The 22369-nt window shown below is 40.6% G+C and overlaps 3 protein-coding genes across 3 annotated transcripts; 2 read left to right on the top strand and 1 right to left on the bottom strand.

Annotated features, from left to right (window-relative positions):
* Positions 1-568: 568 nt before the first annotated feature.
* setd4 (SET domain containing 4) lies at positions 569-6894 on the bottom strand. Its single transcript, XM_071537049.1, has 14 exons — positions 6878-6894; positions 5941-6026; positions 5724-5819; positions 4948-4985; positions 4574-4662; positions 3379-3615; positions 3064-3123; positions 2747-2876; positions 2472-2650; positions 2172-2184; positions 1906-1970; positions 1360-1440; positions 944-1067; positions 569-745 (listed from the first exon to the last, which is right to left on the bottom strand). The coding sequence occupies exons 1-14, from the start codon at positions 6892-6894 to the stop codon at positions 569-571; spliced, it is 1392 nt and encodes a 463-aa protein (XP_071393150.1).
* Positions 6362-13130, top strand: LOC139658873 (carbonyl reductase [NADPH] 1-like). The gene is made up of 7 exons (XM_071537050.1): positions 6362-6451; positions 8074-8188; positions 8752-8921; positions 9453-9560; positions 9907-10115; positions 10433-10486; positions 11600-13130. Exons 2-7 carry the CDS (start codon positions 8076-8078, stop codon positions 11771-11773), a joined length of 828 nt encoding a protein of 275 aa, XP_071393151.1. The 5' UTR covers positions 6362-6451; positions 8074-8075; the 3' UTR covers positions 11774-13130.
* A 2568-nt stretch (positions 13131-15698) lies between these two features.
* LOC139658865 (carbonyl reductase [NADPH] 1-like) lies at positions 15699-21915 on the top strand. The gene is made up of 7 exons (XM_071537037.1): positions 15699-15833; positions 17460-17574; positions 18657-18826; positions 19424-19531; positions 19836-20044; positions 20396-20449; positions 21254-21915. Exons 2-7 carry the CDS (start codon positions 17462-17464, stop codon positions 21425-21427), a joined length of 828 nt encoding a protein of 275 aa, XP_071393138.1. The 5' UTR covers positions 15699-15833; positions 17460-17461; the 3' UTR covers positions 21428-21915.
* Positions 21916-22369: the final 454 nt, after the last annotated feature.

The raw sequence follows: 22369 nt of genomic DNA on the forward strand, positions 1-22369 counted from the left end.
TTCATATCATCACGATATGATTCCACTGAAAGACGATAAACGATAATATTGAATTATCGCCCAGCCCTATGATAAACCAGGCTAATGCACCAGGAAACATTTTCCTTGTCAACAGTAACACTTAGCGCTGCTGTCATTACACATGAGGTAGTCACTGGATAAATTCAAATCAAAGAATGCCGTGTCTCACTGTATATTCACTTGAGCAGCAAACTTTTTTAGTACAACTCAGGCGCCATATTAGAATTTGCTAGTCCTCCCATACGCCCTGAAGCACACACACACACACACACACACACACTTGTGTTACCAGAGAGTTACCAGAGGTGACAGTGCAGGATCTGCCAATGGGGCCTCTAGAGCAATTGGAGTTCAATGTCTTGCTCAAAACACATTTTGACAGAGGCTGATGCTCTTTAGCTCACTGGGGATCAAACCTGTGACCCTCCGGTTACAGGCCGACCACCGCTAGACCGTCCTGCTGCCTCTGTCAGCCGTACTAGTGGCACGACCGGGGCTGAAACCAATTCAGCACAAGTGATTGACAGGCCAGAGCACCAATCAGGTATCAGCCCACAGCGCTGTCATCAGGTTGGCATGACGACAGGTGGTCCGGCTGTCTCAGCATGCCTCGCAGCACCTCCAGACAGCTTCCCAGGATGCACCTCTCCTCCTGTCGCAGTGACTTCACCACATCCAGCTGTTCTCTGATTGGCTGGTCACACTGCTGGAGGCGATGGGAGATCTACACACACACACACACACACACACACACATACACACACACACACACACACTATCATCAGACATTATTTAAAAAAATCAACAGAAGTCTGTTTCACTGAAGTAGTTTGCTACTTTGAAAAGTCTTTTTGGAAGGGACAGAGGGATGTGTGTGTGTGTGTGTGTGTGTACATTTATGTGTGTGTGTACATATTCAGACCTTATCCAGTGCTGTGTGTGTGTCCTGCAGTAGTCGCAGACACAGAGCTCTAGCTGTCTGGACGCTCCACTGCTCTCTCTCCTCACACACTGCCTGGCCGAGCAACACCGCCTTCCACTGGGGACTGCACCAACACACACACACACACACACACACACACACACACACACACACACACACACACACACACACACACACACACAAATACTTTATTCATATCCATATCTTTTGCCAATACCAATGGATGCATAAACAAATAAAAAAGGAGTAAATATTATAAAACGCTGAATTACAAATGAATACAGAGAGAAACTTATATATAGAGCAGAATAAGCAAGTGGATCTTCCCTTTAATATAGAAAGTATAAATGTGTGTGTGTGTGTGTGTGTGTGTGTGTGTGTGTTTAGAGTCTTACTACAGTGTCTGTGGCAGAGCCAACAGTCTGAGAGCCGTCATCAACCTCCAACTAGGACCTTCACTAGACACAGTAAGATTACTGATAGAGTGAGAGACAGAGAGAGAGAGAGAGAGAGAGAGAGAGAGAGAAGAGAGAGAAGTTGGAGCCATGTTATGCACCAAATCTTTTAATTATTCCAATTTGACTGACAAACTATATAACTATTGCTGTAAATACTGATTATGCAATGTTGCTTAACATCCCACTTGATTCTTCTATAACACTATTAGTAGTATTACTAGTATTATTAAAAATTTTCACACACATAATCACGACAATACAAAAAATTGCGACAATAACAATACAATTACAATACAATTACTATATAGAATAATAGTAAATAATAGAATAATATACAAGTAATAACATAATATAAACAGATGTTAGTAGAGATTTATGTTAATAACGTGATAATAAATGTCGATACAAGCGTATTCACAACATTTAGGAGCAGACATCATGCAGCCCACCCAAGAGTTTTTTTTGTGACTGATGAAGTCTTACTGAAGGAAGTTGTTCTCTTTCAGGAACTTGATCTTCTGCTCCAAACTCCTGTCACCTCGTAGAACCTCACACAGTAGATCTGGGGGGGTTTGGGTGTAACATACAGATACAAACTTTAAAACATAAAATGAAAACAGCCTCCGCAGGCAGAAATGACCTACTGAATCTTTCAGTATTACATTGCTGATAAAAATCAAACAGCCACTAAAAGCAGGGCTATGCAATTTTAAGGTACACACACACACACACACACACACACACACAACACACAATTCTTTTCTACAGATGTATTTGACAATTTCATTTGTTTTCCTAAGCACTGACTAGACAATTTACAATCATTGGTTGGTATTCTAGAGTCATGAACTTTTCATAAATTCTTATTTGAATCAAGGAAAAAAAACAAATAACGTCATATTGTTATGCTGTAGGCCTAAATAACAAAGAAAATAGACGTTTATCTGTGTTGCCTTCAAGTGACACTTTCAGAAGCTGCTTCATTGACAGAGAATTGGACACCGACTAGGGCAAAATATCACAATATTTGTCTTATTTCTGACTGTGGCTCACCTGTCTCCACATAGACCACGCTGTTGGGGTTGCCGGGGGCGACAAAGCCGTACTCTAGCAACAGGCGCTGGTTGTCGTGGGAACCGTAGTTAATGAAGGCCTGCTGGAAGCGGCGTATCCCGGCAACACTCCTGATCTCATAGCATCCGCTCACATCACTGAAACTTGCTGATACCTGGGGCCGAATTCACAAAACATTCTTAGGAATAAAGATCTTTTTAATTGCTATTATATATACAGTATATGTGTGTGTGTTTACTGTGAGGTTAACCTGGACGTCAGGCCGGTGGTTGAGCAGGTCCAGGAAGGGAGCAAGAGCATAAACATCCTGTCCGGACAGGAAGTGGCTGGATGGGCGGGACATGAAGACGGAGCGTGTGTTGACACTACACCACGCCCACCTGGAGGAATACAGGCAGGGGGTTTACTCTCTTTTAAAACACAAGCAAGTGTAATGTAAAACAACAGCTTCAACTATTTGAACGTCAGTCTAATAAATTTCAGTCTTATCACATTTTCTTTCATAGGTTTTATACTCAACTATCTTCCTCTGTGTGTGTGTGTGTGTGTGTGTGTGTGTGTGTGTACCTCAGAGCCTCGTAGGTCAACACCTCCTCCACAGGCTGGCTCAGGATTGGCTGCAGGGATCTGTATCGGTCAATCAGAACACAGGAGAGATTAGCGTGAACCAATCACAGCCCAGGACCAGGCTCGTATCAGGAAGACTGATGAGTCACTGCTTGTATGTACTTGAATTTTTTTTTAATGATGTATTTCAAGCTATTTGGTGTACTTCAAATTAGAGATATTTGATTTATTTGGATGTGATTTTTGAAGTTCATTTACGTATTAGGTGTATTAATTTATGCCAGTGGCTTTCCTTCTCCTGTCTGTCGGGCTCACCTGAAGAAGTCCTGATTGGAGGAGTGGATTTCTAGCACCGCCTCCCTCTGCTCTAAAGCCCGCCTCCGCACACTGCTTGGCAGAACAGCCATGACATCATCAGAGAAATAGGCGGGGCAGGTGTAAGTGGTGGGCAGCACGTCGATGTAGGGGAACCAATCAGAAGCCTCTCCTCGGTGTCGCTCACACACCAGGAACACACAGAGAGCCAATAGGGGGGAGAGGCGGGGCTTCCAGCTGTCGAGAGTCGAGCAAAGTGACAGCTTATTGGTTTAAGCGCTGAGACATACTGGGGCTGCCGGGGTGGGCGGAGTCAGCACACCATTTAAAAATCATCATAATAGCTCCCTCTGGCTTCATAACACATGCCAAGAATGCTACCACAAAATATGCGATATCCTGTCAAAAAATACTTAGAATACTTTAATCTCTAGTGGTTTGCCTGAAAGGTTTTCGAAACCAGAGGCCTAACACAAGTGGCTGGCACTGTGTATGGTAGGCTTAGCCAATCAACTAAAGCTTTAAATGATGAATATGACTAACAATTAAATTGCTTTGAATGAATATGATGAAGCAGACAGTGTATCTTTTATCTGCATCTAACATCTTTCTTGTTCATGTTTGCGGCTCATTGTGCACTGTGCAGAGTCGCTTATCAACTGAGACTCAACATAATTCTGTAATGAATTGTATCTGTGTGTTTGCATTGTTTTACTGTCTGAGTAGAATGGACACATGTAGGGATGGGATGATATATATCGAAATTCAATATATTGCAATACAAAAATGTGACAATAGGTATCGTGGGGCAGTAAAATGAATCGTGATATTAGCTCCATTTTATTCTGCTGCAGTAATCACAAATGAGATAGTTTGTCCATCACAATTCCACAAGCTCCCTATCTAAATTATATTATTTGCACTTTGTAATGACACTTAAATTGTTGTTTACATTCTAGCAAGCCAGTGGCATTTCTAGAACGATTTCTGTCTCAGATATAAACATAATTCTGCACAGTCAGATTTTGTTGTCATTGAACTTATATTTATTACATCGTATCGTGGTTGTCTTGAATCGTGAACCCCATATCCCCTATCGAATCGTATCACGAGATAACCTGGCATATTGTCCCATCTCTAGTCACGTGTGTGTGTGTGTGTGTGTGTGTGTGTGTGAATGTGTGTGTGTCTTCACCTCTTGATGTACGTTCCCAGGTAGCTGTCCAGAACAGTTGAAGTTGTGAGGAGGCAGGACTCCGGCAGAGAGATTAACAGCTGGCCTGGCTGACAGAGAGAGAGAGAGAGAGAGAGAGAGAGAGGCACAGAGAAACATTTACATTATTCATCTTTATTCGTCTACTTTTCTGATCCCACAAGGGGGACATGTTCTTTTCACTTGGCCGTCTTGCCGGCAAAGCCAAAAGTCATTCAGACTCAAAACAACTCAAATTTGAATTATCTGCAAAAAATTTTAAGTGACAGTTCATATAAACGCACTTACTGACAAACTGAAATAGGAGCGTACAAGTCAAACGCACTGTAAACATTGGAGTTTGTTAGTTGGCTTACCTTTATTGTCTTCTGGGCCTGCAGTCCTCTGCCAGTGTCTGGAGAGAGAGACAAATCACATGCGGGGAACACACACACAAAGACACACACACACACACACACACACACACACACACACACAGTGCATGCTGAAACTTTGCAGTTTAATATTTAATGTTTAACGTTTCATTGCTTGGATACAAAAAAAAACATTAGTTAACTCAGAGAAGATGACTCAACACTTTTATCCAAATCGGTTAGGTTCCACTCCTTATTTCGGTTTACATCTGATGCACAAACAGATTCATATTTTCTTCATGGTCTGAAATTCTCACTTTCTCATGTTTTTCGCATTGTTTTGTTGACACTTGCACTTTATTTTAGTTCTAGTTATTCCAGTTATGTCAGTTATTGCTTGGTTAGGATAGGAGCTATGCAGTTTATTGCTTGGTTACTTAATTTATGTCATTTTGTCATTTTCCTGTCTTGCTCAAATGCTCAAACCAAATGACCCTGAAACATCTGAATATTACATTGTAAACCAAAAGCCTTGCCTACTCTATATCTCCATGTATATTTTGGCTAATCTATATGTGTGTGTACAAAATTGTTAGAACAAATACTTCCAACTAACATCTGCACCCAAGTACCATACAATACAGCAGGCAGTCCTGAGGTTATAATCTGTATAAAGTAGACTATGGACTGATATTTTGAAAAGCAACAATTTCCACAATCAAGATTGTACACACACACACACACACACACACACACACACTAGGACACCAGAGCCGTACCAGTGAAGTGGTTTGACTGCAGCAGAGTTGAGGTGAATCCTCGTTGGTGAAGAAACTTCATCAGACACACATACTGCTGCTGATGGCAGAGGGAGACTGGAGAAAGAGACAGAGAGAGACAGACAGATGATGGGAGAGACTGGCAGGGCGACAGGTCTCCAGTAACAGCAGTAAAAGGCTTGTTACTAATTGGTAAACAGTAGTAAAGGGCTTGTACCTGATTGGATGGTGCTCTCCTGTTTCCGCCTCCTCTTCCTCTTGGCTCGTCCAGCCCGACGGCCACACCCCCTCATGATGCTCTGCCTGTCAAACAAAGGACTAATAAATGCATATTCTGGTGTGACAACCAACCCCAGTCTCCCCTACTTACTGTAGACATGAGGGAAAATAACCAAATTACCTGCTCTGGTCAGAGTGGATCCAAACCTAACCAATACACACATCGCGCTCAGAGCTGCACCAAAGACAATGTTTATACTCTACTTAGTTATACAACAAATACAATACATAACATATTTGTAATCTGTGTCAAATCCCTGATCCTGTACGGCGTCTCTCCGCGCCAGTACGCCACGTGGTTACGTTGTTTTTCCGGGTATGCGCGCTGATGCTGCGCACGAAAACATCCCTCTTTTTTCCTCTTTTCCCCAGTTTCCTCCCTTCCTGCAGCTCACTCCAGTCTCTAACTTCCCTGCAGGTTCACTGAACACCAAGAAAACCAGTTCAAAGTAAGGCATCTGACTTCACCTGTTAGTTAGCTGATGAACAGTTTGTGCTAACATAAAAGTGTGAATATTTAGCTAAATTTGTTTGGGAGCGGGTAGGTCTACTAACTGGGTATGCTAATATCAGCTTTATGTAACAATGTAACGTGTAAAATCTGAAATCAAAGTGCGTGTCATGCACTTTCTCTCTTTAAGTTACATAAAAGGCGTCGTCACGTCAGAATGCATGCTGAAACTGCAGTTTAATATTTAATGTTTAACGATTCATTGCTTGGATAAAAAACAAAAAAAAAACAGTAGTTAACTCAGAGAACATGACTCGACACTTTTCCAGAATCGGTTAGGCTCCACTCGTCATTTCGGTTTCTATCAGATGCACAAAAGGTTTTTGTTTATGGTCCGAAATTGGTGCCATATGCTTTCTCTCACTTTCTAGTTTTCCGCATTGTGTTTTGTTGACCCTTGCACTTATTTTAGCTATTCGTTTCCCAGCAATGAACTACATTGCACTACACTATAAGATCCTATCTTAACCAAGCAATAACTGAAATAACTAGAAACGATGTAGTTTATTGGGTTACTTAATTTATGTTATTTTGGCATTGTCAAATACTGACTTTTTGCGACTAAACTAATTGTAAAAATATGCTTATCATTTAGCTAAATGGATGTGGGCGAGGTTTTGATTAAAATATGTCTGTCTGTCTTATTCTGTCTCTGCGTGTCTCACTGTTCCTGTCTTTCAAGTCTCATGTCTTGCTAAATTTCCTGCAGTCTGATAATCTGTCATGTAGGACAGAGTTCATTCGAGCCTGCAGTTTGCTGAGTCATGGTGACTTTTAGGGAGAGAGAGAGAGAGAGAGAGAGAGAGAGAGAGAGAGAGAGAGAGAGAGAGAGAGAGAGAAAACACTGAGGCCGCTCATTGGAGTTTTATCTGAACCACTATTCTAGTATTTTCTAATGTTTCTAATGTTGTCAACTTGCATACAATTCACACGCGGAAACGCAAGTCATAGTAAAATCTGTTTAGAGTAAATTTGCTTTTAATCTGAAAATAAATTCACCCTCCAGATGAAGATAATCATGTACTCCACTGATACGGCTGTGCTGGCTTGCAGCTAGATTTTATTGTTTGAGGAGGGTTTTTTTGTATGCTTTTTCGTTTAACTTTAAAAACTGAAACCATGAGATTAGGGCTTTAGTGAAAATACATGCAGAGCTATTTTGACACTTTACCAACTGCAAACATAAAATCCCATATCAGATGGTATCACTGGATGGAAATATGACTGATGCTACTTGATTATTCCTTGGTTTCTTGATTCCAATCAGATTAAATTATTAGATTCTGAATTTTCTTAGCAGGATATTACTTCCTCCTCATCTCTCTCTCTTCTCTCTCACTCTCTCTCTCTCTCTCTCTCTCTCTCTCTATCTTTTTTTAATTAACTGCCCTACCTAATATTCTGACAGAGGGAGTTTTGGCTGAGATTGGTGGCTCTCAGTGTAGGGGTGTGTGTGTATGTGTGTGTTTAACATGTAGGTTGTGCTGTTAATGAATATGTAATGTGTGTGTGTGTGTGTGTATATATACTGTATATGTTGACCTGTCTCTCTCTCCACAGCCATGTCTCCCAGGGTCGCCGTGGTAACAGGCAGTAACAAGGGGATTGGTCTGGCCATAGTCAAAGCGCTGTGCCAGAAGTTTGAAGGAGATGTGTACCTCACCGCCAGAGACAGGTAGACTGGAAATAATAATAATACAGTGATCACAACGTTTCTGGCAAAATCAACTATTCCCCATAGATATTGCAGTGGTTTAACATTTTGAGCTATCATCATAAATCAACAGGGATGAACTTTTCACAAATTAGCTAATTTTTCCACAAATCAAAGCACTCATCGACAGGTACCACAAATTAATGAAAAAAAAATCACAAATTACCTTTTTAATTAAAAGCAGTTCCTAAATCAAGCCTGTTTTGTCACAAAAATCATAAGAAAACTGACGTGTGGAGAGGACTGATAATTACACAAACTAGTGATCTAAGATTTATATTTGTGTTAGTGTGCAACAAATGATTGATTACTTGAAAATGTGAGCTTTGAACATGCAGAGCTTTGTATGATAATGCAACAGAGCCAGCAAACACAACGTGCTGCAGGAGTCAGCACAGTTAACACCAAGCATTTAGCACTTGGCAGGTGTTGATTTCACACCCTGTAGCACAAGACAGATATGTTCCTTACATGAATTAAGACAAATAAAAAATAAAAGCCAAGACGTGTTGCTGTGGTTCCAGCGGTCGTGGCGAGGAAGCGGTCAAGTCTCTGTCCTCAGAGGGACTGAAGCCCATGTTTCACCAGCTGGACATCAACGACCTGAGCAGCATCACCGCCGCTGCAGCTTACTTCAAAGACAAGTATGGAGGAGTGGACGTCCTCGTCAACAACGCTGGGATCGCCTTTAAAGGTAGGCTTATTGATATTATTGATCAATACTACACTGATAGTCTATGGGAAGCCCTTCACCTGAGTTGATTCTAATGGGACATTTTGATCAGATCAGTATGCATGAATAATATATGTTCTCACTGCTACACTTATCTTGATTGTCAATGCAGTGTTTTAGTGTCCCATGGTTTAAATGCTGTTTTGTTGAGGCTTTTCCACCCTGACAAAAATACAATTCTTGGGGAAAATTTTTGGTTATCAAAATGGTCAAACTTCAAAAAGAACATCTCAGTTGAATCCTAATTATTATTATTAGTAGTAGTAGTAGTAGTTTGAGTTTACACATTTGCACAAATCGGGGTGCTTTCATTCGTGCCATTTTGCATCCCTAATTGACTCATTGACTCATTAGAAAAGACAGAAAATGGCACCAATAGGATGGCTGCAGTTTGGAGCTGTGACATCAATTAAAAGTGAAGGATGCTGTATTCAATAGATGACGTGTGGACTTTCTGTTTGTCTCTCTTTTTCTCTCCCTCTCTGTCGACAGTGGCAGACACCACTCCATTTGCTACCCAGGCTGAAGTGACTCTGAAGACAAACTTCTTTGCCACCAGAGACATGCTGACTCACTTCATGCCCATCATCAAAGCTGGAGGTACGGCCACAGAACCAGATAAAACCACATGACCCCCTGCTGGCCTGGGATCAGATCCCACCAGAGCTTTCCGTCCTTTTCCCTGTGTCTTCCCTACTCTGTATCCCTGTCAACCTTCCTACTATCTCTGTAAATGAAATATTAAGGGGACTGGACTGCCCCGTTTACTCTAAAAACAGATTTTGGCTGAATATTCCACGCAAATGTGCACTATCCACACATGAAGTGGAATACATGGAATGAACTTATTAGAAGAGACACTGTCACAGCTTGTCTAATGTTTGAGTGTGTGTGGGTGTGTGTGTGTGTATTTACCTGGTGTGTGTTTGTGTGTATATGTACATAGGTCGTGTAGTGAATGTCTCCAGCTTCGTCGGCTCCCGGACTCTGAACGGCTGTAGCCCCGCCCTCCAGGAGCGTTTCCGTAGCGAGGACCTATCAGAGGAGGAGCTGGTAGGACTGATGGAGCGATTCGTCGAGGAGGCAAAGAAGGGCGAGCACAAGCAGGGGGGCTGGCCTGATACGGCATACGGAGTGTCCAAGACCGGATTAACGGTAAGATCGATCGATCGCTCTGTCTGCCTGTCGTCAATCAGTCATATTTGTTGACAGTGTGTAGGGCAAGAAGCAGTTTCCAGGTGTGGAAATGTGGAAAAATGCAAGAAAAATCTGCAAAAGTTTGGTGAAACATCTCTATTTTGATCATTCTAACATCAATCTAAATGGTATTCCCACACTATATTTACCTTCATGGACATGTAGTATATCTCTGTATTTATGTGTTGCGTGTGAAATGTGCTCTATAAATAAACATGACTTGACTAGAGAGTGTGTGTGTGTGTGTGTGTGTGTGTGTGTTTGTTTGTCTATAGACCCTGTCAATGATCCTCGCTCGCCGTCTGTCTAAGGAGAGACCAGGTGATCAGGTAAACACTGAAATACGACAGTTTTAATAAAGCGACAAACAAGAACTTTGGAGAAATTATTTCTTAGCAGTGAGTTAGACAATATAGAGTTTTTACAGTTTTTTTAAGCATTTAGCTGATGCGACTTAGAGAACCTGAGACCTTCCAGCTATCAGATGGTCTCTCCAACTGCTTCGTTCAGCATTTTGGCTTCTTTCAAAGTGTTTTACACATGTAGAATAATGGAATAATGGTAAATGGAGCTCCATGTCCTGTACTACTAATGTACACAATGAATTTATATCATAAAGATGGGGGACGTTGCACAGTGACACCAGCAACAAATTAGAAATGAAGCATACTGTATAGTCTCATCTGAGAATTGAGAAAAAGTAGTGTCTAAAATCTTGACACAACTGAGAGTCAACAGTAAACAACAGTAAAAGCTCAACAATAAGCCAGTTGTAGCTTTTATAACGTGTATCATGCAACTACATACAAGTAATTATGAAGGGCTAACACTGTGGGGAAAATGTGCAGATGTTATGTGATGTGTCAGTTTTTGGCAAACATTCTGAATATTTAACATTTTCTATGGGTTTGAAAAGGAGAATCAGATATGTTAGACCAGTGGTTCTCAACCTTTTTCATATCAAGGACCCCTAATCTAGTCCACATTAGGGCCACGGACCCCCATTTGATGAGATTTTGTCTCTCGGACCCAAATCTGAGAATATTTTTTACTGTCAGATATGATTTTGTCCAGAATTTCTTGACTATCTGTACTGTAGGTAGAGAGATAACAGTGAAACTATGATCAGAACAGTCATTCTAAAATGACAAAATAATGCAGTTTAACAATTCATCAATTTGCTGGGGACCCCTTGGAATGCCCTCAAGGACCCTTGGTGGTCCCCGGACCCCACGTTGAGAACCACTGTGTTAGACGACATAATATGGCATCTTGAAAAACTGAATGGGGACGAAAACATTTCAAAATAACATATTTTTTCTTAAACGTTGTTAGGAATAATATCCTCTATTTTTCTTTGCATTCCCTTAAAAATTCTGTTCACTTTTGTTTCCTGACAAGCCTTGCCACTCACATTATTTTTGTCACATGTATTATTACAGATATTACTGAACGCCTGTTGCCCAGGCTGGGTGCGTACAGACATGGCCGGTCCCAAAGCCCCAAAGTCTCCAGACGAGGGCGCTGAGACTCCAGTCTACCTGTCTCTGCTGCCTGCAGGAGCCACAGAGCCTCACGGGCGGTTCGTCTCTGACAAACAAGTGCAGCCGTGGTGATCGCTGACAGGATACAGGGGTCTGAGGGGTGTGTGTGTGTGTGTGTGTGCGTGAGAGAGAGAGACAGAGTGTGTACACGTGTTGGTGTTTCCACTTAAACACTCGTCTAAAAAATTGCCGCCACTTCTAGAGAAAATGGGTTTTGCTAAAAAAAAAGAAGTCTCCACCATTTAAAAATTTGACACAAGCATCACACAATCTGGCAAAATTATTACAGCGATTTAAGTATGAAAGTAACACATACAGGAAAGTAAAGTAACACATTATGAAATATTACTAAAGTTAATGACTATCATAAGACTTTAGGATTAGTGCGTTTATATGTAATATTGGAGTACAGCACTGGAACCAAAACCAAAATTACCCCTAATCACCGCTGTCACTAAATTATTCAGGGGACACTGCTTGTGTGTGTGTGTGTGTGTGTGTGTGTGTGTCGGGGTTATATGCCACAATAATCATGCATTATTCTTGCTTATTGTAACTGTTGGTATTTTTCGATGAAGCTGTATTTTCACTTTGTTTCTCCCTGCCTGTTGATAGATTTAACATCATGACTTTTTCAAAAATGGAAAATTTGCCTTACTGGATGGGAATAATACATGCTTTTCTGTCAAAAGAGAATAAAATGCTTTTTGACAAAGAAACTGGAGAACATTTAAACTTCGAGAGAATGCATTAAAAGGCTGCTTAGATTTTGCAAAACATTTGGAACTGGAGGCAGTGGGGTATCTCATTCTCCCTGGATTTTAATGTGTTTTATATTCTCACTGCATATTCACATCACATCACATAGTCTGACATCTCCGCTGTCTGTATAGCCTTACAAACTGCACTGGCCAAGTTTCACCACCTGGCCAGACCTCGCCAAAGCTGGCAACAAGCTACACTATAAAAGATTAACGATTATTATTTCTAAGCAGAGTGTTTCCCCTATATCATGGGAAGGCTCTGTGCAGCATTCTGTTTAACATTTAGCACTACTGATCAGTGTCCATTGCATTGCATGGTGAAAGCCTTAAGTTCAGAGAAGTGTGAAGTGAGAAGTTTGTGTCTGAAGGGCACAAGAGTGAATCTGCTTCAAAATTTTTGGTGAACAAAGCTGAGGGACTTTTCATAGAGGAGCTTCATTCATCTGTCCTACTAACTTCATGGTTGCCTTTTATAGATATTTCCATGCATTTTTAAGGAATAACACAATAGCCAAAATCATTAGAAATCATAAGTAACCCTTTTGATCCTTGATTTTTCTTCATATAATGCATTGTATAACATTCATGTGTTTTTTTTTGTTTTTTTTTACAAATTGTAATAAAGGCTGAACTTAATTGAAATAAAAAAATACCCATTACTAGCAGTATGTCCTTTTCAGAGTGTGGTCATGTCTTTGTGCTATCAGCTGCACTAAAAGCAAAACAACCGGTCTCTTATCAAGAAAATGTACTTGGTCATTATCAGAACTGGGAAGGTAGAACAGCTGTCAGAGTCAGTGGAACTTGTATAATGACATTCATAGCAGGTTGATGGTGGAATCTGCACAGTCAGATTTTGTTGTCAACTTTTATTTATTACATCGTATCGTGGTTGTCTTGAATCGTAAACCCCATATCCCCTATCGAATCGTATCACGAGATAACGTGGCATATTGTCCCAGCTCTAGTCATGTGTGTGTGTGAATGTGTGTGTGTCTTCACCTCTTGATGTACGTTCCCAGGTAGCTGTCCAGAACGGTTGAAGTTGTGAGGAGGCAGGACTCCATTTACATTTACATTATTCATCTACTTCTCTGATCCCACAAGGGATACATTTTCTTTTCACTAGGCTGTCATGCCACCAAAGCCAAAGGTCATTCAGACTCAGAACAACTCAAATTAAAATTATCTGCAAAATTCTGACTCTTTTTAAGTGACTGTTCATATAAACGCACTTACTGACAAACTGAAATAGGAGCGTACAAGTCAAACGCACTGTAAACATTGGAGTTTGTTAGTTGGCTTACCTTTATTGTCTTCTGGGCCTGCAGTCCTCTGCCAGTGTCTGGAGAGAGAGACAAATCACGTGCGGGGAAGACAGACACACACACACACACACACACACACACACACACAATGCATGCTGAAATTTTGCAGTTTAATATTGAATGTTTAACGTTTCATTGCTTGGATACAAAAAAAACCATTAGTTAACTCAGAGAAGATGACTCAACACTTTTATCCAAATCGGTTAGGTTCCACTCCTTATTTCGGTTTACATCTGATGCACAAACAGATTCATATTTTCTTCATGGTCCGAAATTCTCACTTTCTCATGTTTTTCGCATTGTTTTGTTGACACTTGCACTTTATTTTAGTTCTAGTTATTCCAGTTATGTCAGTTATTGCTTGGTTAGGATAGGAGCTATGCAGTTTATTGCTTGGTTACTTGATTTATGTCATTTTGTCATTTTCCTGTCTTGCTCAAATGCTCAAACCAAATTACCCTGAAACATCTGAACATTACATTGTAAACCAAAAGCCTTGCCTACTCTATATCCCCATGTATATTTTGGCTAATCTATATGTGTGTGTACAAAATTGTTAGAACAAATACTTTCAACTAACAAACATCTGCACCCAAGTACCATACAATACAGCAGGCAGTCCTGAGGTTATAATCTGTATAAACTAGACTGTATGGACTGATATTTTGAAAAGCAACAATTTCCACAATCAAGATTGTACACACACACACACACACACACTAGGACACCCGAGCCGTACCAGTGAAGTGGTTTGGCTGCAGCAGAGTTGAGGTGAATCCTCGTTGGTGAAGAAACTTCATCAGACACACATACTGCTGCTGATGGCAGAGGGAGACTGGAGAAAGAGACAGAGAGAGAGAGAGACAGACAGATGATGGGAGAGACTGGCAGGGCGACAGGTCTCCAGTAACAGCAGTAAAAGGCTTGTTACTAATTGGTAAACAGTAGTAAAGGGCTTGTACCTGATTGGACGGTGCTCTCCTGTTTCCGCCTCCTCTTCCTCTTGGCTCGTCCAGCCCGACGGCCACACCCCCTCATGATGCTCTGCCTGTCAAACAAAGGACTAATAAATGCATATTCTGGTGTGACAACCAACCCCAGTCTCCCCTACGTACTGTAGACATGAGGGAAAATAAGCAAATTACCTGCTCTGGTCAGAGTGGATCCAAACCTAACCAATACACACCGCGCTAAACTCTAAGCCCCGCCCAATGTTTAGCAGTCCAATCAAATGCGAAGGATTTGATTTAAATCCCTCTTGTAACTGTACACCACTCAAATATTCCGTTTCACTGAGAAATAAGTCACAGTACAGAAGCTAAAGACGCTCTAACTTCCGTTTCAGTGGGACTTTAAATATGTGTTTAATACTACAAAATACGCTCGATGTTACAGTCACTGCCCTTTCCGTCCAGAATAGCAGAGAACATCCCAATGGAGTGAAGGGGTTTGTAGAAACTGTGCTTCCTCATTATAGTGATCCAACATTTGCCTCATTTGCATTTCAGGATGACAAGGCAAACATTTCAGGTGAAGGATAATCCACTTCTTACCTTCGAGACTGCGTTAGGATCTATATGAGCTAATTATTTTATTATGAGGCCTATCATTATTGCTGATCACTGCTGTTGTGATATGATATTGTAATATTTACCATTATATATTTAGAGGAGTCGAGTGGAGTAGAAAAGTTTATGAAAGTGTCACTCCACAATGGTACGAACAATAGCAAAAGATACAAACATTTCTTCTAATTAGTGCAGTTGTTGCAGACACCAAGCTGCAGCGGACGCATTAGTAAAGGACTTTTGTGGATCCATTGTGCCCACTGCCATTTTAATACGGCGGGGTTTATATACACGTCGCTGCTGATTGGGCAACACCTCTGACACACCCACCAAACGAGAGACAACGTACCTCAAAGCCCGTTGCACACCGTTTCACACCGTTTCGAGAAAACATGACGTTCAACCCGGAAACCGTAGCAAAACGGTGCACACCATTTTCAGATTGAACGTGCCCCAAGAAGACCAGCTCAAAGTAAGGCGTCTGATTTCACCTGTTAGTTAGCGGATGAACAGTTTGTGCTAACATGAAAGTGTGAATATTTAGCTACATTTGTTTGGGAGCGGGTAGGTCTACTAACTGGGTATGCTAATATCAGCTTTATGTAACAATGTAACGTGTAAAATCTGAAATCAAAGTGCCTGTCATGCACTTTCTCTCTTTAAGTTACATAAAAGGCGTCGTCACGTCAGAATGCATGCTGAAACTGCAGTTTAATATTTAATGTTTAATGTTTAACGATGTGTATGCGATAAAAAAACAAAACAAAACAAAAAAAACAGTAGTTAACTCAGAGAACATGACTCGACACTTTTTTCCAGAATCGGTTAGGCTCCACTCCTAATTTCGGTTTCTATCAGATGCACAAAAGGTTTTTGTTTATGGTCCGAAATTGGTGCCATATGCTTTCTCTCACTTTCTAGTTTTCCGCATTGTGTTTTGTTTACCCTTGCACTTATTTTAGCTATTCGTTTCCCAGCAATGAACTACATTGCACTACACTATAAGATCCTATCTTAACCAAGCAATAACTGAAATAACTAGAAACGATGTAGTTTATTGGGTTACTTTATTTATGTTATTTTGGCATTGTCAAATACTGACTTTTTGCGACTAAACTAATTGTAAAAATATGCTTATCATTTGGCGATATGGATGTGGGCGAGGTTTTGATTAAAATCTCTGTCTGTCTGTCTTATTCTGTCTCTGCGTGTCTCACTGTTCCTGTCTTTCAAGTCTCTTGTCTTGCTAAATCTCCTGCAGTCTGATAATCTGTCATGTAGGACAGAGTTCATTCAACCTGCAGTTTGCTGAGTCATGGTGACTTTGAGAGAGAGAGAGAGAGAGAGAGAGAGCGAGAGAGAGAGAGAGAGAGAGAAAACACTGAAGCCGCTCATTGGAGTTTTATCTGAACCACTATTCTAGTATTTTCTAATGTTTCCCTTCATATTTACAATAGTCAACGTGGAAACGCACGTCATAGTAAAACCTGTTTAGAGTAAATTTGCTTTTAATTTGAAAATAAATTCACACTCCAGATGAAGATAATCATGTACTCCACTGTTAGGGCTGTGCTGGCTTGCAGCTAGATTTTATTGTTTGACGAGTTTTTTGTTTTTTTTGTATGCTTTTTCGTTGAACTTTAAAAACTGAAACCATGAGATTAGGGCTTTTAGTCAAAATACATGCAGAGCTATTTTTACACTTTATCAACTGCAAACATAAAATCCCATATCAGATGGTATCACTGGATGGAAATATTATGATTGATGCTACTTGACTATTCCTTGGTTTCTTGATTCCAATCAGATTAAATTATTAGATTGTGAATTTTCTTAGCAGGATATGACCTCCTCCTCATCTCTCTCTTTCTCTCTCTCTCTCTCTCTCTCCATGACTCAGCAAATTATCTGTAATAATTATCAGATAATTATCTACGTTAATTATCTGACTGAGGGAGTTTTGGCTGAGATTGGTGGCTCTCAGTATAGGGGTGTGTGTGTATGTGTGTGTTTAACATGTAGGTTGTGCTGTTAATGAATATTTTATGTGTGTGTGTGTGTGTGTATATATACTGTATACCTGTCTCTCTCTCCACAGCCATGTCTCCCAGGGTCGCCGTGGTAACAGGCAGTAACAAGGGGATTGGTCTGGCCATAGTCAAAGCGCTGTGCCAGAAGTTTGAAGGAGATGTTTACCTCACCGCCAGAGACAGGTAGACTCAAACCAGGGGGGACTCAGGGGGCACTCCTAAGGACCTTCTTTGACTCTGTGGTGGCATCAGCCATCTTTTATGGAGTGTTGGAGAGTGCTGGGGCAGCAGCATCTCGACTGCCGACAGGAAGAAACTTAACAAACTAGTTAAGAAGGCCAGCTCTGTCCTGGGATGCCCCCTTGACCCAGTGGAGGTGGTGGGAGACAGGAGAATGATGACTAAGCTGTCATCCCTGATGGAGAACATGTCCCACCCCATGCAGGACACTCTGACAGCACCGGGCAGCTCCTTCAGCAACAGGCTGCTTCACCCGCGGTGCGTGAAGGAGAGGTACCGCAGGTCCTTCCTTCCTGCTGCTGTCAGACTTTACAACCAACACTGCTCCCAGTAGACCACACACACACCAAGACTGACAATTTCACTCATGTGCAGTATTGAATGTATACCAACTGTGCAATATCAATGTTTCCTTATGTGCAAGAATGTGATTCTGTTTACTTATTTATTATATGTTGCTTTTACTGATGCCTTTTTTTTACTTGCTTTTGCACTATCCCCTTTGCTGCTGTGACACCATAAATTTCCCCGTTGTGGGATTAATAAAGGATTATCTTATCTTATCTTTGCTGGAAATAATAATAATACAGTGATCACAACGTTTCTGGCAAAATCAACTATTCTCCATAGATATTGCAATGGTTTGACATTTTGAGCTATCATTATAAATCAACAGGGATGAACTTTTCACAAATTAGCAAATTTTTCCACAAATGAAAGCACTCATCGACAGGTATACGTTTTTTATCTGACTCTCAAGGTTCAACAAACCTCACACTTTTACTACAAATTAATGAAAAAAACATCACAAATCACCTTATTTTAATTTAAATCAAGTCACAAAAATCATAAGAAAACTGACGTGTGGAGAGGACTGATAATTACACGAACTTGTGATCTAAGATGTATATTTGTTTTAGTGTGCAGGTGCTAATTTCACACCCTGTAGCACAAGACAGATATGTTCCTTACATGAATTAAGACAAATAAAAAATAAAAACCAAGACGTGTTGCTGTGGTTCCAGCGGTCGTGGCGAGGAAGCGGTCAAGTCTCTGTCCTCAGAGGGACTGAAGCCCATGTTTCACCAGCTGGACATCAACGACCTGAGCAGCATCACCGCCGCTGCAGCTTACTTCAAAGACAAGTATGGAGGAGTGGACGTCCTCGTCAACAACGCTGGGATCGCCTTTGAAGGTAGGCTTATTGATATTATTGATTATTGATCAATACTACACTGATAGTCTATGGGAAGCCCTTCACCTGAGTTGATTCTAATGGGACATTTTGAGCAGATCAGTATGTATGAATATGTTCTCACTACTACTCTTATTATTATTATCTTGATTTTCAATGCAGTGTTTTAGTGTCCCATGGTTTAAATGCTGTTTTGTAGAGGCTTTTCCACCTTGACAAAAATACAATTCTTGGGGAAAAACTTAATTTTGGGGGATTTTTGGGCACCAAAATGGTCAAACTTAAAAAAAAACCCATCTCAGTTGAATCCAAATTATTATTATTATTATTAGTAGTAGTAATAATAGTAGTAGTAGTAGTACACTGCATGTTTGAGTTTACACATTTGCACAATTCGGGGTGCTTTCATTCGTGCCATTTTGCATCCCTAATTGACTCATTGACTCATTAGAAAAGACAGAAAATGGCAACAATAGGATGGCTGCAGTTTGGAGCTGTGATATCAATTAAAAGTGAAGGATGCTGTATTCAGTAGATGACGTGTGGACTTTCTGTTTGTCTCTCTCTCTCTCTCTCTGTCTCTCTCTCTGTCGACAGAGGCAGACACCACTCCATTTGCTACCCAGGCTGAAGTGACTCTGAAGATAAACTTCTTCGCCACCAGAGACATGCTGACTCACTTCATGCCCATCATCAAAGCTGGAGGTACGGCCACAGAACCAGATAAAACCAGAGCTTTCCGTCCTTTTCCCTGTGTCTTCCCTACTCTGTATCCCTGTCAACCTTCCTACTATCTCTGTAAATGAAATATTAAGGGGACTGGACTGCCCCCTTTACACTAAAAACAGATTTTGGCTGAATATTCCACACAAATGTGCACTATCCACACATGAAGTGGAATACATGGAATGAACTTATTAGAAGAGATACTGTCACAGCTTGTCTAATGTTTGAGTGTGTGTGGGTGTGTGTGTATTTACCTGGTGTGTGTGTTTGTGTGTATATGTAGGTCGTGTAGTGAACATTTCCAGCTTCGTCGGCTCCCGGACTCTGAACGGCTGTAGCCCCGCCCTCCAGGAGCGTTTCCGTAGCGAGGACCTATCAGAGGAGGAGCTGGTAGGACTGATGGAGCGATTCGTCGAGGAGGCAAAGAAGGGCGAGCACAAGCAGGGGGGCTGGCCTGATACGGCATACGGAGTGTCCAAGACCGGATTAACAGTAAGATCGATCGCTCTGTCTGCCTGTCGTCAATCAGTCATATTTGTTGACAGTGTGTAGGGCAAGAAGCAGTTTCCAGGTGTGGAAATGTGGAAAAATGCAAGAAAAATCTGCAAAAGTTTGGTGAAACTTTTGATCATTCTAACATCAATCTAAATGGTATTCCCACACCATATTTACCTTCATGGAGATAATGATTACGTTATTTTTTGTTAACATGTAGTATATCTCTGTATTTATGTTTTATTTTTAAATGGAAAACACATTGTGTTGCCTTATGTATGAAATGTGCTCTATAAATAAACGTGACTTGACTAGAGAGTGTGTGTGTGTGTGTTTGTTTGTCTATAGACCCTGTCAATGATCCTGGCTCGCCGTCTGTCTAAGGAGAGACCAGGTGATCAGGTAAACACTGAAATACGACAGTTTTAATAAAGCGACAAACAAGAACTTTGGAGAAATTGTTTCTTAGCAGTGAGTTAGACAATATAGAGTTTTTACAGTTTGATTTTTAAGCATTTAGTTGATGCGACTTAGAGAACCTGAGACCTTCCAGCTATCAGATGGTCTGTCTAACTGCCACGTTCAGCATGTTGGCTTCTTTCAAAGTGTTTTACACATGTAGAATAATGTAATAATGGTAAATGGAGCTCCATGTCCTGTACTACTAATGTACACAATGAATTTATATCTTATATATATATTATATATATATAAAGATGGGGGACGTTGCACAGTGACACCAGCAACAAATTTGAAATTAAGCATACTGTATAGTCTCATCTGAGAATTGACAAAAACTAGTGTCTAAAATCTTGGCACAACTGAGAGTCCTACAACAGTAAAAGCTCAACAATAAGCCAGTTGTAGCCTTTATTTTTTTTTTAACATGTATCATGCAACTACATACAAGTAATTATGAAGGGCTAACAGTGTAGGGAAAATGTGCAGATGTGATGTGAAGTCTCAGTTTTGACAAACATTCTGAATATTTAACATTTTCTATGGGTTTGAAAAGGAGAATCAGATATGTTAGACTACATAATATGGCATCTTAAAAAAACTGAATGGGGATGAAAACATTAAATAACGTATTTGTTATAAATAATATTTTCGATTTTTCTTTGCATTCCCTTAAAAATTCTGTTCTTTTTTGTTTCCTGACAAGCCTTGCCACTCACATTATTTTTGTCACATGTGTTATTACAGATATTACTGAACGCCTGTTGCCCAGGCTGGGTGCGAACAGACATGGCCGGTCCCAAAGCCCCAAAGTCTCCAGACGAGGGCGCTGAGACTCCAGTCTACCTGTCTCTGCTGCCTGCAGGAGCCACAGAGCCTCACGGGCGGTTCGTCTCTGACAAACAAGTGCAGCCGTGGTGATCACTGATACACACAGCCAGTTCTCCCTATAGGCTGAATAGGCAAATGCCTATAGAGCCTCACGCATCCTTGAATGTACTTTTCTACTTTCACAAAAAAAAAAAAAAACTGTTACCGTTCTTATTGGATACATTACGTGCCAGTGATCATAAAACCAATCAAAAGCACTGATTCACTTACTCAGGGTGTGTGGTGTGTGTGTGTGTGTGTGTGTCTGCTGGGGTATATGCCACAGTAATCATGCATAATTCTTGCTAATTGTAACTGTTGGTGTTTTCGATTAAGCTGTGTTTTCACTTTGTTTCTCTCTGCCTTTTGATAGATTGAACATAATGACTTTTTCAAAAATGGAAAATGGAAAATTTGCCTTACTAGATGGGAATAAAATGCTTTTGATCCTTTTTTTTTCTTCATATAATGCATTGTATAACTCTGGTATTTTTTGTAATCAAGGATAGACTTAATTGAAATAAAAATACCCGACATTGGTAACAGTATGTCCTTTGCAGTGTCGTCATGTCATTGTACTACTAGCTGCAGTAAAAGAAAAACAATGGGTCTCTTATCAAGAAATAATATTATGAAGAAATTACACATCGTTATCAGTGCAGTCGTCCATGTCAGAGTCATTAGCTGGCGAATCCACTAAAGCCCACGCTGTGCCACTTCTAATGCAATGGCACCAGGGGATTTTTGGGTCCCACGTGGGTCACACACACATGCCCTAAGGTATAAATGAGAATTAAATAAATGACCAGTTTCCAGTATCAATGCAATGCTCAGGCAACCGCAATACCTATTGAAGTGAACGTGGTGCTTTGTCGGTATAAACATATACATCCCCTTGACTTTCTGCATATTTTCAAAATTAGTCCAAAATACATTTCTTTGTCATTTTTGGTCTGAAATCTATATAAAGTAATCTAAGAGAAAGTCTAAATA

This window comes from Centroberyx affinis, unplaced genomic scaffold (assembly GCF_046629955.1).
Source record: "Centroberyx affinis isolate AG114_WGS23_722 - 3 ecotype Tasmania unplaced genomic scaffold, CSIRO-AGI_Caff_v1 ptg002978l_1, whole genome shotgun sequence".
Lineage (NCBI taxonomy): Eukaryota > Metazoa > Chordata > Actinopteri > Beryciformes > Berycidae > Centroberyx > Centroberyx affinis.